General features: G+C 39.6%; 1 protein-coding gene and 1 long non-coding RNA gene across 2 annotated transcripts; both read left to right on the plus strand.

Moving 5' to 3' along the window:
- The first annotated feature begins 816 nt into the window (after positions 1-816).
- On the plus strand, positions 817-16,526 carry LOC145441667 (glutamate carboxypeptidase 2-like). The gene is made up of 15 exons (XM_080319585.1): positions 817-1,075; positions 1,443-1,621; positions 5,672-5,781; positions 5,839-5,965; positions 6,054-6,233; positions 7,228-7,417; positions 7,750-7,835; positions 7,891-8,093; positions 8,735-8,973; positions 9,040-9,130; positions 10,042-10,294; positions 12,132-12,216; positions 12,547-12,639; positions 12,709-12,826; positions 16,244-16,526. Exons 1-15 carry the CDS (start codon positions 882-884, stop codon positions 16,343-16,345), a joined length of 2,250 nt encoding a protein of 749 aa, XP_080175711.1. The 5' UTR covers positions 817-881; the 3' UTR covers positions 16,346-16,526.
- Positions 13,799-15,451, plus strand: LOC145441671 (uncharacterized). Its single transcript, XR_013915880.1, has 2 exons — positions 13,799-14,767; positions 15,250-15,451. It is a non-coding gene; the product is annotated as an uncharacterized LOC145441671 (long non-coding RNA).
- Positions 16,527-17,405: the final 879 nt, after the last annotated feature.

The raw sequence follows: 17,405 nt of genomic DNA on the forward strand, positions 1-17,405 counted from the left end.
CAAATTTACCCAGCTTCGTGGAGACAAAAAAGAGACCGATTCAATGTAAGACCGCTCATTCATGCATAGATCGCATACGACGAGGTCGTATATGCATTAGGTATGCATAGTGTAACTGACGCCTTTTCGTGCCTGAAGCAATGGTAGCTGACCAAATATTATGGATTGTGCTGTACGAATACTTGATATCCAGAGGTTGGTGAATTCTTCATCCACATGCAGATTCACTCGATACAGATACGTCGGAGTAAAATCAGTCTATATATACGAGAGAAATTGTTTTTTATACCCCAGCGACACGAAAAAGAATTGCAAAGTTTGAGTAAGTTACCGTGATATGGTGCAATTACCTGCAGAGCACGTGAAAGCTTATTGCTACGAAAGAATCAACATTTCTTCCGAATCAGACGGGCCTACATGACGCTATAGCTATAGGGAAATTGCGTTAAGGATACCAGCAGTCCGCCATAATACTTTAGAACAGTGTTTCTCAACCTTTTTTTTTAGACACGCCCCCCTTATTGAAAGTGAAAAATTTTGCGCCCCCCTTATCGTCGTATGACAAAATTCAACTGGGATGCTAGCAACCACAACAGATTGTTTGGTGGTATGGAAGGTTATGAATGTTGATGAGAGAATAAAAATATATTAAATTGGGTCTATATAGAGAGAAACAATGTGGGTAAATCGCGCGACGCGCGAAAATGTTTTTCAGGTGACCGCTTCTTCGCGCCCCCTTCAGATGTTTCACGCCCCCCAGGTTGAGAACCCCTGCTTTAGAATTTAGAAGACTTATTTCGATGAAACATAACTCCAATGTTTTGCATTCCACAGCTTTGTTCCAAATAATTTATTCATACTGGGGATATTGCAGTTACGAAATGAGCGTAACTAGACATGCTATTATATTACTTACCGGAGGCGCTGTGGCTGGAATTGTAATAGGGTTTCTTATCGGATGGTTTAGCAACAATCCTGAACCAGCTGCCGCTGCACCTTTACCAACGGCAGATCCAACTGTTTCGAAAATCCTGATGGACGAAATCAACTCGGACAAGATTGAAGAGTATTTGCAGTAAGTCTGGTAGCATTTGCAGTAATGCTACTTCAGAACATTACTTTTGGACAGAAGAATTCATATAATACACAACGTTTCGGAGTAGCTGGTGGATTCACCTAATAATTGGATGTAGACAATGTAATGAATTCATCGATTCGATGAACCCTGCTACTAGCAGCAGAAACTATAAATATAATGTCCATAATTTACTATTCAATTAGGAAACTCGCCACGGAGTCGTCAATAGAGTTCTAAGTAACTTCATCTACTCGACTTCGATATATTTTGGGGGTGATGGTGGGCTTCACTCCCGGTTTGAATCCGGTTTCAGTGTGGAGATACAGTCGTCAGGCCTAAAACTCCAGGTAAATCTCTAATGCAGGTATCTTTCCTCTGAGCCGCATATCGCTGGGCGTGACGTGGATGAAGTGAAACTCGTCAACTATATTAAGGACTTGTGGAATGATTTTGGTTTTGACGTCGAAGTTCATCCTTATGACGTTTTGCTTTCGTATCCAAACCAAGAGGACTCGAACTTGATATCGATTCTTTTAGAGAATGGTAAGCGTTTTAAATATGCTATTTTCCCACCTTAATCATTCGATCTAGAAATTCTGACACAATCCTTTCTGTGTCCGAGTGTATAGAAAAAAAACATAGGCCTACTATTTACTCCAACAGATCATCTCTAAACCTATGCTGGCTCGTCGTGCAAATGGGACTTGTTACCATCATATGCGTGCAGGCAGTGAATACATTTCGAATACGAATCTCCTGAGTTTCTTGATCGAAACTCCACATAATTCGACTCACGGCACCCCAGCCTTGGTCAAAACACAATGACAACATGCCTTGACAAAGGGACATATATAACCCCGACACACGGTCAACGATTATTCACGTGCAGTAACGTGTATATGTTGTATGCCAGTGACGCCATAAGTCGTTTAGATATATATATATATATTATACAGCTGATAGTTTTGTTGATTCAGTATACATGGTGTTTGCCATGCCATGACATGGTCAATTGGTCATTTTACACTATAGACTGATATTATTTATTTTGAATCCTGAGCAGCCAACATATATAGCCAGGCTCACTTTCGTCCTCGGCTCTTGTCGACATCTCGTATACATAGGCTTACCATACGTCCCGCTTTAAGCGGGACAGTCCCGCTTTTTGACGTCTTGTCCCGGCGTCCCGACCAGTCAGCCAAACGTCCCGCTTTTTAAGGCCGGCGGGTATTTCGGAGTGAAAAACGGTGATTTGAGCTCTGAGCGGAAAGATGACTTTTTTTTTTTTTTTTTAGTCAACCACCTAGCAATGCGGAGAGAAAAACGGTATTTTTGAGCTCTGAGGGGAGAGAAGGCTTTTTTATTTTTTTATTTTTATTTTTTTAGTCAACCGATCAGAAAGTGGGATAAATTCACCGGTTTTTGAGAATTCTTCTCCAGTTTTGCAAGCCTAGGAAAAGTGTCCCCTTTTAGATTTCCAAAATATGGTAAGCCTACGCATACAGATTGTCTAGTGACTCATATAAACCTCCGGCACTTATAGGAAGGGATTCGGAAGTTTACCTATGGATCAGAATCGAACGTGCAACTCAGTATTGTCGAAGCTGCGGAACATATACAAGATCGCTTCTTGCCACCATAAGGCCGATAGCACTGGTTTAGAAATTTCGAAAAAAAAAATTTGCACCGAAAATTTTATTGATTGATTTAGGCTAATTTAAGGTTGCTGAATCCGATTCTGTGCTCATAATTACTCTATCACGTCAGATTTTTTATGTATGAATTTTTCACATTTTCATAAATTAATCAAATTTCCGCTTTCGTTAGTAACATTGCGGTAAGTATAAAACAGCAACAGATCAAATTTTGTTATTGAAATCATCTATCATGAAGCCTGGGTTGTTGTAGTACAGAATGAGTGACTTTTTGGTAAACTTAAATCCAGTCATTTCCTATATTCGTTCATTCAGAAGCTCTTTTCGGCTCATAAAATTATATTGGTCTCGAAATTTCAAAAAAATTTTGCGCCAAAAATTTTAGTGATTGATTTAGGCTAATATTAGGTTACTGAATCCGATTCTGTGCTCAGAATTTCACTATCACGTTAGATTATTTCGGTATGTATTTTTTCTCATTTTAATACAGTAATCAAAATTCGGTTTTCGTTAGTAACATTACGGTGAGCGTACAACAGCAGCAGATTAAATATTGTTATTGAAATCATCTATAATGATGAAACCTCGGTTCATGTAGAACAGAATAACTTAGTTTTCGATGAACTTGAATCCGGCGGTTCTCGAACTTCTTTCGATCAGGACCTCTTTTCAACCCATAAATTTTTTACGTGGATGCAACTATTTTTAGTCGGTAGCAGTTATCATCTTTATATACCACAGTGTTGGGATGACTCGAGTCATGACTTGACTCGAGTCAGACTCGAGAGTCACTTTTTCGTATGACTTGACTCGACTCGAGTCACTTTGCTAGAATGACCTGACTTGACTTGACTCGGCGTATCAGAAATGTGGATTGACTCGTGACTCGGAGCAAAATTCACGAGTCAATTTCAAGTCATCAAGTAATCGGTGTCGATAAAAATCACTGTATATGACATATGTTCGGATTGTTCGCGCAACGCTGGTGTGAACCGTGAGATCGACCAATCATTCAATGATCGTGCGTTTTACTGAGCCTCCATTGTTCTCTCACAAATATATTGATCGCAGACGAAGTGATCGAAGCTGACAGCATACGTTGTCGTAAACTATAGTATAGTAAAGTAATTTAGCAAAATGTCTATTTCTGTTCTGTGTTCTTAACTTAACCAAACCTCTTGTTTTATTGAAATTGAATTCGCAAATAGTTTATATAGTCCTAAACATTGGCGCAGGCTCGAATTGTATCATATCAATTTGCAAAAGGGTAATGTATTGCATCTTATCAATTCGTTTTTCTATTCTCTATTTTGGCTTGGTAACTATAAACTGAGGCTGTACAATTACTTACGTAGTTTATTAGTTCTACTTATACGTGAGCGATACAGCGCCTTACTTGCGTGTATATTTAACTCTATATTCGTTCATCGGTTCAAAATCAATGACCACTCAATCTGTATTTAAGACAGCTAGCAAAATACAATGACGTAATCACGCCTCATACCTCGAAAAGGCAATTTGACTTGAATTGTGACTTGACTCGTGACTTGACTTGACTGGACTTGACTCGAGTCACCTCCGGAAATCGACTGACTTGACTTGACTCGAGTCACCTTCGAAAATCGATTGACTTGACTTGACTCGAGTCAAAATGTGCAATGAATCGAATTGACTCGTGACTCGAAGGTAGTGACTTGATCCCAACACTGATATACCAGTCCTCGTTTAAACATTGTGATTAGTAGCTCCGTAACTAATGTAGTTCTCTACGTTATCTATCTTTATACATCTGTCCTGCAGACTTATTCAGTCAATGCATATTGTGACAGCACACTGTTCTTTCGTAAAACGTAAAAGTTCGCAAACAATAAACATTGTATTGTTGGTATATTATGTAGAAAAGAATTGTTCAGTCCGGTACATGACCAAAATATGTGGCCCTTTAAGTTGTTTTGAAACTTTCCACAGAAAAATTGCTTATCATGATAACTTGAGAAAATTTATCATCATTAATCTCAGTCAGTACTTATCATGCTAATTCTTCTAAACTAGAGTTGGTCGAAGTGAATGGCGTTGTTACTCAAGTAGCAAAAGTAACGCCTTACATTTCTACTCAATTACAAGTAGAAGTGGTAATTTCTAATACATGTGAAAACTATTTCCAGTGGAAGACGAAATGAATCGTCTGAGAATTACTAAAAGTCAGTAAATATCTAAGTATATTTGGTCGGGGGGAGGGTGGTCGCATACTTTCAACAGTTAGTCGAAGGTGGCTACATACGAAATCGCAAGATGTAGCGTCGCAGCTACCGCAAAATGACTATCATGACACCACCCATGGGTAAAAGCTTCGAAAAAATTTATTCAGTTACCGCGACTCAGAGGCTATTTTGCGCGTTTTTCATAAAGATTTAACTCATGATAGTGGTGCAATATTATCCCTGAACTACTCTCTACTTTACAAAAAACAAATTGCAAACGCAATTAGTTCATCCATAATATTATTCAGGTAGATGTTGAAGTATAGTTGTAAAACATTACCACTTCCGTAAGTACTTCAAGTAGCCAAAATCTACTTGAGTACCTCGAAAAAGTAGAAATATTCAACATATATAATATCTCAAAACGTGACGTCAGATTCGTATTCAGCGCCGCAAAAATCGTGTAGACCAGTGTAGTTACTACGGCATGAAAATCTTGGCGACCTCTAATAATGAAAAAGTGGTAACCTACAGAAAATGGAGTACGAAGTAATTTTTTAACCCGACTTCTGAGCATAAATCCTTGAAGAAGATTATAGTAACACCAAAATCCGGATATGTCTGGGGAAACCCGCACCTGTGGCCACTCTAAACAACACCCACCCTTCGCATAATATCTACATGACGTACAATTATTTGGTGCAGTTCATTTTTTGAAAACAATCGTTTAACAACAGGTACCGAGATTGAGAAATCGACGCCATTCGAAAAGGTACTGGATGAAACACAAGAGAGCGATAAAGTAGTCAATCCATTTGTCGCTTATTCCGCCACCGGGGATGTTACGGTTTGTCTGGTTGCGAGTGTGCAATATCGGGTGCTGATATAGAATCTCTTTACGCAGGGAAATCTAGTTTACGTTAATTACGCACGTGTCGAGGATTTCATAAGACTAACTCGTGATCTTGGAGTCGATCCGTCGGGTCACGTGTGCATTTCCAGATACGGACGAATATTCCGAGGGTCTAAAGGTAATCAGAAATGTGTCGCATTTCTCCGTCCTCGCTCTCTCTCTCTCATGAGGCGATGATATCGTAGATTAATGCGTTCTTCATTCAGCGTCCCTCGCTCAGGAGTATGGCTGTAAAGGACTGATCATATATTCGGATCCGATTGATTACACCGTGTCTTGGGTAAACCCATATCCAGACAGTTGGTTTTTACCGGGGACCGGTGCTCAGCGCGGCAATTTACAATCATACAAAGGGGATCCTCTCACTCCGCAATATCCGGCTTTGGGTAAGTCCGTTTTCAAATATATGAATAGGCTGCGTAAATTAGTGACGCGGATCGAGTGATCGAAACTCATCAAGAATTCGTAATACCAATAGGCTGCGAAGCCGTCGAAGTTATGGAACTGTACAAATACCAACTATGGGTGACATTATTGACATATCTCTATCTGAACATATTTTCGAAAATGGCACCTACTTCCAGACTTGGACAACTAGAAAATTTTAAGATTTTCAAAATTAGATTACAATTAGAAATATAACTACACATGTTTTTCCTAATTAGATTAGAAATAGAATCAATGAATTCGCTTAAACCTTTGACACTAAATGAAGTTCAGTTTCTATATGATAAGAGTTTGTTCTCGTAGGCATGAGAATGGCAAATATCGGCACAGCAAGCTTGACTCGTTTCACACTGTATAGTTCTCCTGTAGCATTTTCAGGAACATACAAATTAGATTAGAATTATTATTAGAGCGTGGAAACATTTCACAAATTTATTTGGAATTAGAATAAATGCAAAGAAACATTTCAAAAATTGTATTATAACTACATTACCGGCATTTCGCTCTAATTAGTCTAATCGAATTAGACAACCACAATTATCAATGGTTGTCCAAGTCCGCCTACTTCTAGTGTAATTGTGCTTAGTTTCGTAAGACCCTGCAATTTCAAAAAAGGCCACCTCCAATTAAATTCGAAAAGTATGCGACCCATCGACCAAATCTACCTTTTTAAACTACTTACTTGAGTACTTATTCGTATTTTTATTTTCTACTTCCACTTGACGTAGTTGTGAGATGTCTTTGAAATTGATACTTCTTGTAATTTACGGCGTTATATTTCCTTCAATCTGAGTTGAAACGCTGACTACCATGACCACTTATGAATCCTGGTAATGCTATCATGGACGTATATGTATGTTAAGACGTAATGTATAGTATTGCGGACGGTATATTTCGTATAGTATGGAGGTTATTCAGTGTTTTATTTTCAAGATACGGCGTGGCGAATGTGGGAAAACGAAACATCATTGCCGAAGATCCCCGTGACTCCTATCGGTTACGATGACGCCGTTAAATATCTGGAAAAGATGGGAGGAGACGATGCCCCGGAGGACTGGATCGGAGGGCTGTCAATAACGTACAAGTTAGGACCCGGCTTTGAGGGAGATTTAAACAACACCGGGTATGCTTTGCACGAAGAAAGTTTTAAATACAGACCTTCCGCACTCTTGAATTTGTGCAATATCTAAGAAAGAAGATGAACTTCGGGGAATAAGTTTGTGTGTGTATATGTGGCTGGTAAGTGTGTGTGTGACGTCAATTGACAGTTGTCGACTAAATTATTTCGACTTGGGTGTGTTTAACCTATAACCTAAAACTATACGCAGTGATTTAAAACTTCAGCACTGCGAAAATGCGTGACAGCACCCAACTTCATCCCTATGAACACGTCAAAATGCAGTCTCATGCAGCTAAATCACTATTATTAAGTATCGGTACGATCCAATTTTAAAGGCAAATCAAGATGCATATAACAACAAAGAACGAAATTGCCACAACGCACAATATTTTCGGATATATCAAAGGAACGGTTGAGCCAGGTAGACGCTCGCATCGCTGGTAGATACTGGAATATAATCTGGGTTCGCATTTCAGACCGATATGTTTTAATTGGTAACCACCGTGACGCTTGGGTATTCGGGGCCGTTGATCCTTCGATTGGCACTTCCGCTATGCTCGAGATGTCCAGATCTGTTGGCAACGCAGTCAAAAAGGGTTGGAAACCGAGAAGAACCATTATCTTTTGCAGCTGGGGAGCGGAAGAGTATGGTTACTTGGGGACAACGGAGTGGGTCGAGGTAAGATATGATTAACGACTATCGAATCACTGCGGCTGAGATAAGGAAGACTACCATGGGTAGTTTTACTAATGGCTGACCGGTTTTTGGTCAACGTGTTAAATACTAGGGATGGTGTGAACGTGAGGTTCACGTTCGCGTTCTGTATGTGAACCTCAGAAATTTAGAACATTACGTTCACAAACGAAACTTGGTATAGTTCATTACGACTATGCCTCGAAATGCGGCCGTAGGCTACATGAGTAATCGAAATGCGGCCGTCAATAGCAAAAATGTTGGCCACCCCTGGTGTAAAGAAAGGTGATACAAGCAAACAGATTCCACTACACCCCTGGCATATACCTCCATAAGGATTGGTGTGTCTGACTCATTTACACCCGTTGGAATGGACGTGAAAGCACAATTTGGGCCTGACGGTATCGCTTACCTTACACCCCACGCTATGGTGGAAATCTGATAAATCCAAATATTTTCCACCCATTGATTTACAGTGCAGACATAGCTAGACTTGTTGAAACTCCTCGCTAAATTAGTATAGAAGAAAATATTTTTCCGCGGTTTCCTGAATGAGCGGGTGTAACACGCGATAAATATCACCCGCGTGAGGAAGCGGGATGATTTTTGTCTTTGCAATTTTGCAGGAATTCCAGAAACTTCTTTCGTCTCGCTCCGTGGCGTACCTCAATATCGATATTAGCGTCAATGGAAACTACAGCTTAACAATGGACGCGCTTCCAAACATGAACGGCCTCGTGTACGAATCCACCAAGTTAATTCCCAATCCGGACCAGGATGAAGTGGCGGAAGGAAGAACCACACTTTATGATACGTGGGCAAATAGAATGCCCAAGGAGGCTGCCAATGCCGACAGCGTTCCCGAGTAATGCGCGGAATTCCTGTTTTATCGTGGGGATGTGAAATCACATCCTATACTTCTTTCGGATAGAATCGGCACTCTTGGCGCTGGGAGCGATTTCACTCCGTTCGTACAGATTACTGGGATCAGTGCAGTAGATGTCGGATACACCTGGGACCCGGTGAGTTGATCGTATCGCAATGTGGTCCAATATACGTTCAAAATGTGGCTTACCGTAATTTCAACATACCACGGTTGCGGTTGGAGAGTTCGGATTTTGATAATGGTATATTTGGATTGCAACTTCGCTTTACATCTTCTATAATGGGGATGATCTATATTGATTTATCAGGTTAATCACATTTGGTGTAGAAAATTGCTTAATAGAAAATAAAATGCGGCAGATTTGACGAAAATTCGACGTTGAAACGGCAGCACAGCAATGCTGTTTTGCAACTAACGAGTATAACGTCAATTATAGGATTCACCACTACTAACGAACCACACGGAAACCTTGTTTTCTATTTACATTCTGACATCTCCTATGTACTGGACATCCTACCTCAGTTCAGTTTATTGTAAATAATTTACCTTTCAAAACACTACAAAATTGCAATACAAAGAGAATACAATTGAATAGTATATTCATATTGAAATGAACCCGAATATTTTCGGCTGACACTCGTCAGGGGTAATCGTCAGCAACTAGTAGGAGTCGTATTTTATCAAAATACACCAGCCAAGTCGACTTTTATCAAAATACACCAGCCAATGCTGTGTCAACAAAAAGAGTTCGTGTATCATCTAAAAATAGTACATTGAACGCTCTCGTATTCGACATTTCTTGCTGGTGACGTCATATTTTGTGTTACGATTGTTGATATACGCTGTTCTTTCGAATTCTCTACTAGTTGCTGACGATTACCCCTGAAGAGTGTCAGCCGAAAATATTCGGGTTCATTTCAATATGAATATACTATTCAATTGTATATTGAAGTTCTGTACCTCAAAGAAGCTGTTCAAAGAAAATACAGCATAATTAGGGATACGATTTTGTGATATCGCTGAATTCAATGATGTATCTATCCACAGGCTCTTGACATCCGATCGTACCCGGTCTATCATTCTGTATATGAAACGTTTGAACTGGTGCGGAAATACATCGACCCTGGCTTTCGTATCAACAAAGCCGTGGCGCAGCTAATGACGGAAATAGCGAGGAGGCTCATTGACGATCCCATTCTCCCATTCAACTGTGTCGATTACGGAGAGAAGTTGAAGGAGGATCAGGAGGTGTTTAAGAGCGCTTATGCGCAGCTTTTTAGTGAAAACGGGATTGATCTAAGTAAGTGTATACCAAGAGTTTGCATATTATATATATTCGACGATCTATCATCTACTTTCTTATTGGGATAAAAACGGAAAACGTGGTGTGCCGCATAGTTCAGCCAAAAATTTTATTATCAATATGCGACAAACGACTACGAGTAGCCTCTACTCCACACGACGGATGTCGAGAGCTCACAGACTTTGTAAAGTGACTTCACATCTATCAATTTCAGTCAGTTTTCTCTGAATTGTTGGTGAATTCACAAGCTTACTTATGCTATAGAAATGGTGTAAATGGACAATTTCAGTAGGTCCATAATCAAAATCCGCACACATCCTTGATGACACCGCGGATTATTGTTCAAAGCCATCGTAATAATAGTGTATATTAGTAGTGTGTATTACATTTAATTTATTTGAGAAAAGTGTGTTCATTTATTAAATACGATAGTTTATTCAATAAACATAACGATATATTACCCTCGTGATGCGACATATACATGCCATGGCAATACACGATAATGGAATGCGGCACTATTGATTTTATTGGGATATTGAGTCTATGACAAAAACGATGCTAAAGATAGTATAATAGGCCATTGTTTGAATTAATTATGTTGAAGTCAATTTCCCTGAATTAATCATTACGCTTTATCTACAGTTATATTTAAAACAAAAGGTATTTTAAAACACTTGTTTACAACATGTTCTAAACAGTGTTTAAAAATGCCTTTTTTATAAAAACAAATACTTTTTTGGTTCAAATGTTGTATAATTATGCCCCAATCGTGTCAATAACTTCCAAAACATGTCGTGTGAGTCTACAGACGATTTCCGCTCGATATAGTCGACGTATAAGATATCGAATGATTGGTATCCTCGAGATCGTCGTAGATATCGATCAAATTGGTACGAAATAGCTGTTCTGATGATGATGACCGCCGACCGTAAAAATGCAGCCTATTTGATGTGGTCCTAATGCTGATCAGAGATATTTTTGGTCTGTTTAAAACGGGGGCAGGGAGCCTTTGTCATTGTGCAGCCATATTTATCCTTTATTTTAAATTGGCAATGTCAATCCACTGTGCCGTCACAATTAAATATCCGTGTCTTCATTGCTAAAAAATAAAAGACATGTTTTAAACAAGGGGCATGTTTTCAACATGTTTGTTTTAAATTGCTTTTTGTTTTAAATGCAACCCCAGCTATACCCCAGTTCAATCGTGGCTATCAAGATAGATGGCAGACGAATTCGGAATACAGTCCAGATAGCTTTCTCGTCGGCACCATTTAGCAGGAAAAGAAGAATATCAAATACGAGTATTGTTACCAATTAAGGATGGGGCTCCGCACGCTTTAATTATCCCAAGACAAAAGATACATTCACCCTCGCCACGTGAATATTCATAATCACGTCGGGACATGTCCCTGCGCATCATTTACTGGCAAAACTCATTGCCGGACTCATCATATACTGACATATTGGCACGCCGCTATCTTGATTACTTCGGCGTCAAGTAGTTTCATTCCAAAAAGTCACGACCAATTTCCAAATTGGTAAATGCACCCAGCCAATTTCACAATGTAGCGATGCATAGGCTCTATTTATCGTTAATTATTTTACACTTTCGAAGTTTGATAAATTTGTAAGCGGTATGTCGACCTGCGTATATACACGCTTCAGTTAAGTTCATTGGTATGACAGTCTCAGTATAGAATGTAGGAATGATAGCTAACACCAGGGCGTATTACAATTCATTAAGCCATTCGATAAGATAAACTATTGAAACTTCTGATCACTGTAAAAAAATGCAAAAGGTCCATATCAAACTAACGAGAACTTGATTGCACAGCACGTTTTGACGACGCAATTGAGGATTTTGGAATTGCCGCAAAGCAGCTCCATGCTCGAATAGATGCCCCACTGGATACCAGCGAGTACGTATGTTGAGTTTCGAAGTGTAGATTTGTAATTCAGGATAGCATCAATAGCCAGCTATTGGTGGTGCAAATGGTGGTGGTGCAAGTGGTGCTAATACGACAGTCTTTGGTCTGTTGGCCATCAAGAGCGCGGGACAATTACGGGTCGGTTAAGGTTGATTTAATGCTCTCTGTTTCCTACTACGTTTCAAACTTTCAACTAGCCTGCTCTTAACTCATACGAGAGATTACTATCTTAAAGCGCAACACGGAAATACTAGTAAACGTTAAATACACATAACAGATTTATAACATGATTTGGCAAATACCGCATTGTATTGTTTCCAGCGCCTTGTTGTTGCGGTCAATAAATGATCAACTGATGTACCTGGACAGAGCGTTCATAGATATGAACGGAATCGGAGAAAGAATCAACTTTAGGTAATCATGACGTAATGTTCACTACTATTTACTCGCACAACAAGCATTGCAAATGCATACCCCGTACAGGCACGTGATTTACGCTCCGAGCTTACATAACACCTACGCCAGTTCCGCATTCCCGGGTTTGTCGGATTCGCTTTTTGATATCGAGGCAGATCCGGATCAACAAGGACGATGGCGAGAGGTGAGCAATGAGTCCTATTTCGTCAGTAACGTGATCGATACATCGTATTAAGTTTCAGTGCAGGCTTGGACAACTAAATTTTTTTGAACTGTTACACATTTGAGTAAAATTAGAATTATAGCTACACAGTTATTTCCAAATTAGATTAGAATTGGAATTGCTGAATTCGCGAAAACTTGAGCATCTAATCAAGCTCCGTAAATATCAAATCATAGTTCAATTTTAAGTATAGAAAATGTCAATACAGCAAGCTCGGCACGTTTCGCACTACCAGTGATTCCCAGTCGCGCCTCTTAGAGCCGCATGCGGCTCCAAGCTAACCTTTTTGCGGCTCTGAGTGACCTCAGAATATGCCACAAAAATATTATAGACAGTTGTTGTTTGTTTCTATGAATAGTTATAGTCAAATTCTGTATATGAATGCTAAAATATGGGGTATTAATTTTGTCTAAAGCCGCGCCCAAGGCCGGTTCTGAAACCGCGTAAAGAGAATTCCTGCAGACTAGCGTCAAATGCATGGATGAATATTAGTGAATGAATACCCGTCAGACAATGATATATCTTGAGTTATGCTGGTTAGACCTCTGTAGATCGTCTCGGTGAAGAGTAAATTTCGACACGATTTTACTGACATCAAAGTAGCAGCTCATAGTCAAGTATAAATTTCAATATTACCGATATTACTCAACGTATAATCCCCCTCAAACTTCTGTATTAAGTGCTGGAATGTATGAAGTGAAGAGCTATGACATAACGACGTATAGTAGCCTACGCTGTAGTAATGATTTGCATTTTCAGTTTATTTCAATGTATAGCACTCGCCAATCTGCGTCTATCAATGCTAAAATAACCGACATAGAATCTATAGAAGAATATGTGCATGCTTTTGAATTAGCTCATGCACACAAAAAAATCTGGTAGATTTACAAAGAAATTTCTGTAAATTTTACAACGAATTACCGGTCGCAGCCAATAGCAGCGTGTAGCTTGTCATTTTACATTATGATATGTAATATTACATTAATTTAGCTGCTAAGTCAAGTTACCAGAATTTCTTCGCAAGGTTACTGACAGTTAATCGCTACGGCATTTTACCAAGCTATTGGCAAAATTGATTAGCTTCCAAGCCCCAGCAACCAGTGGATACGTGGAAGTGCATGTCACTGTGATATCATTCTCGTTGCGATTTGACCTGATTCAACCTCGTTCACGAGACAGGATTAGGTTACACGGAACTGGTTGACCGTAGTACCAATTTCGGTATAGTGCATAGTTGGGTGCAAGAAGCAGCTGACAATGTATAGTTACACCATATACATTATATTATAAGGCTATGGCTACGCGGTCGGTCTCGGCGGTTAGATTTGTTGTAACAGATAGGGCTAATGAGTTACAAAAATCAGTTTAGGATATATAATCTTATTCCTGAAACTAGAAATATCAGCACAGCAGCAGGCTCAGTTGACCATTTCTTAATGGCGGACACGGCGACCTATCATAGGTTACCTTAGGTTGCGCGTTGCAGGTTCTTCTGAGATTCGTAGTAAACAACCAACAATCAACTGTGACATCACAAATAGCGTCCGGTTAGGTAAGTAAGTAGGGAACCACAAGGGAAGCAATAAATATCAATATATACGAAATTCGATGCAAAAGAAAGGGACTATAGGTGTTGATAGATGTTTCTGTATGAAAAACCAAACTGGATTGAACATTATAACGTGGACAGTAAATATTATTGGTGGCATATGTGAGCGGATGAATATCACTTATTTCAAAGTCGTCTGCGTGTCGAGCCGAGTAGCCGACTGGTCGGCCATTAATATTGAGCTTTGGGCATGCAAAGGCTGACGGTGCGAAGCTTGTGACTTGTGATTGAAGAAAGTAACGACTTTCGTTGAAGATTCTCAGGAATGATGAATGGGATACGCATCGTAAAAGGTACAGTAGCCTACTGTGTAGTATTAGTTACCGTGAATATCTACGACTGTGCACACCACCCGGATGATTTTGGTTTCATGATTTAAATATTTCAGTCGCCCCATTCTCAGTTCTATTTTGGGATATTAGTCGACTTGTATAATGACCTGCGACACCTCATACTCTGCCGCGGAGTAGTTGAAACTGTTAGCTTGTTATTGACATTTATCGGGTCATAGCTTAGCTATGTTTTCATCCACTGCTCGATGTTTGGCTCACATGCCGCATCAAATGAGGCACCTTTTCTTTCTATACATTGATCATTTAAGTCATGAATCTCTGCTATATCATGTCAAATGAGGAGTCGTCAACTCACAATGTACCAGTACCGGTACTTCAAAACTTGTTATATTTTTGTTAGCCTATTTGTCTTAGTCTTTAGAAGTCATGTCTAGGTTAGCAACTTGGCTTAGTATAGCGACTTACGCATGAATTATTTTTAGTGGAACTGCAAGATACTAGTCACACAGAAGGAATGAAGACGAGAAAAAGAAACAATTGGAAGTTTATCCGGCGTTGGAATTAATTCACCTTTTCTTGGGACCACTCGTGCTATATTCGCATGCCTCCTAAACAACCTCCAGCAGCAATACTTTTTCATCGTGAATCATGAATGAATATACAGTTGTCCTAATGTCGTCTTGAGAGCGTGAGGAAACTTTTGCGGTATTTTGGCATCGCGTTGCTTTGTGATAGGTATGGATGTAGGCTGAGACGTGAATTTACAAGCTGGCATGTAATCTGATTTACAAGGACAGTATGTAGGGTTGTAGGTAGGTAGGTAGGTATTACAGTCTCGGTGGTAAATGTACACAGAAGAAAATGTAGATTGAATATACCAGAGGTGACTGTAACATTACAGTCTGGCATGTAAAGTTAGATTACCGGACGGTTGTAAGTTGAATTTACATTGAGTGACGGTAATGTTATATTACTGCCAAGTGGCTGGCCACCCTGCTTCCAGACATTTCGCGGTAAATCGAGGTAAATTTTTTTTCAGTGTGGAGGGTGAGATCCAGAGGTAGTTTAGCTACTTTTAGATTTACGTTATGCGTAGTAGCCTATACTCGAGTGTTTTCATGTGGCTCCATACGTACTCTGAAGTTTAAAATGCGGCTCCTGCAACCCAAAAGGTTGGAAACCACTACTCCTGCAGTAAACCAGAAATTAGGCTAGAATTGAAATTAAAGCATTTCACAAATTCGATTAGAATTAGATTATCGGCATTTCGCTCTAATTAGTCTTATCAGGCAATTAGAATTACCCAAGTCTGCTTCCGAGACATGATATATTGGGTGACTTAGAGAATGTCTAAATTAGGTGTTGAAATGACATGAAATATTTTCACGTTTTTAAATTCCTCTCAATATTTCAAGTTGAAATGCAGTGGCGCAACATGATGAAAATTCGAATAATAATGAATTACTATTGTTTCAGGTTGAGCGTCAATATTCTATATTGCTCTATCACATTGGCTCCGCTGCCTCCACTTTGAGAGATGTTTACCCAATCAGAGGTCATTCCAACTTAAATTTATGAAGAATGAAGCCGCAGAATATCATCATCGCCATCATCATCATTTCAACATAATTTTCGAGATACTGCACGAAGAAAAAAGAAGTCGAAACGATTTGGTGAAGTCGATCAATCCAACTCCCACATTGGTCTACAAATATTAACAAATAGAAGAACATGCTTCAAAGAGGCATGCACAATTGCACATTTGCACAATCAATGAGAAATAGCGTACAGTATTATCAAATAGTGTATAGGCAATGAAAAGGCATGTTCAGCACGGGTTACATACAGGCATCATGTGAAGTTATTGTGTACCGGGTCAGGCAATCTCAATACGCATGTTATAGTATTCATTCAATAGAAGCTGCTTTTGTATCTAGACTTGGAGGTCGTCACTGGTCATTTTTTCAAGGAGGCTCTGATATTCGTCGGAATACGGTTCTACATATTGTACCCCTCCACCTTGATTGAAAGATTTGCTTTAGGCTACTATAGTTCGCGCATATTTTGTGGAAAATTCAACGATGAGAATGCACAATTGCACAATGCACAATGCACAATGCACAATGCACATTGCACATGCATCATTGTAATTATTCGCTTTAGATTCCCAGAAGTGGGGAAGTCGTCAAAGTTGGAACCGAGACCCCAATTGAACTGATACATGAACTCGGCAGTTTAGCTTCCTCAAGCCTATATGTTTAAAACACCATATTCTTCAAATCGCATTGTTGAGCATACTTCCCGGCCCTTGAGCCTTAAAATTAATACGAAGTGTACGATATTGTAGGACTTGCAGTGCTGATAGTGCAGCAGTACGTTTGGACGAAGACTTCGACATGAGAATTTGTCATTTACGATTTCCGTAAATATAGAATAAGGTGGATGGCTGGATGCAATCACTCCGATGAATCCGCATCATAATTGTCAAGCGTTATTTTACAGTCTGCTCCTCCCAGAAAACGCAGAATACAACTTGAGGTTGCTTCGGTGCTGAGTCGTCCACATACGGTCATGAGATAACGAGCTCACGTGTAAGGCAGTCTACTAAAACGATTAGTCAATGCAGCGTATACCACAG

Source organism: Botryllus schlosseri, chromosome 6 (assembly GCF_051294905.1).
Source record: "Botryllus schlosseri isolate E-star chromosome 6, Bs_hap1, whole genome shotgun sequence".
NCBI classification, from domain to species: domain Eukaryota; kingdom Metazoa; phylum Chordata; class Ascidiacea; order Stolidobranchia; family Styelidae; genus Botryllus; species Botryllus schlosseri.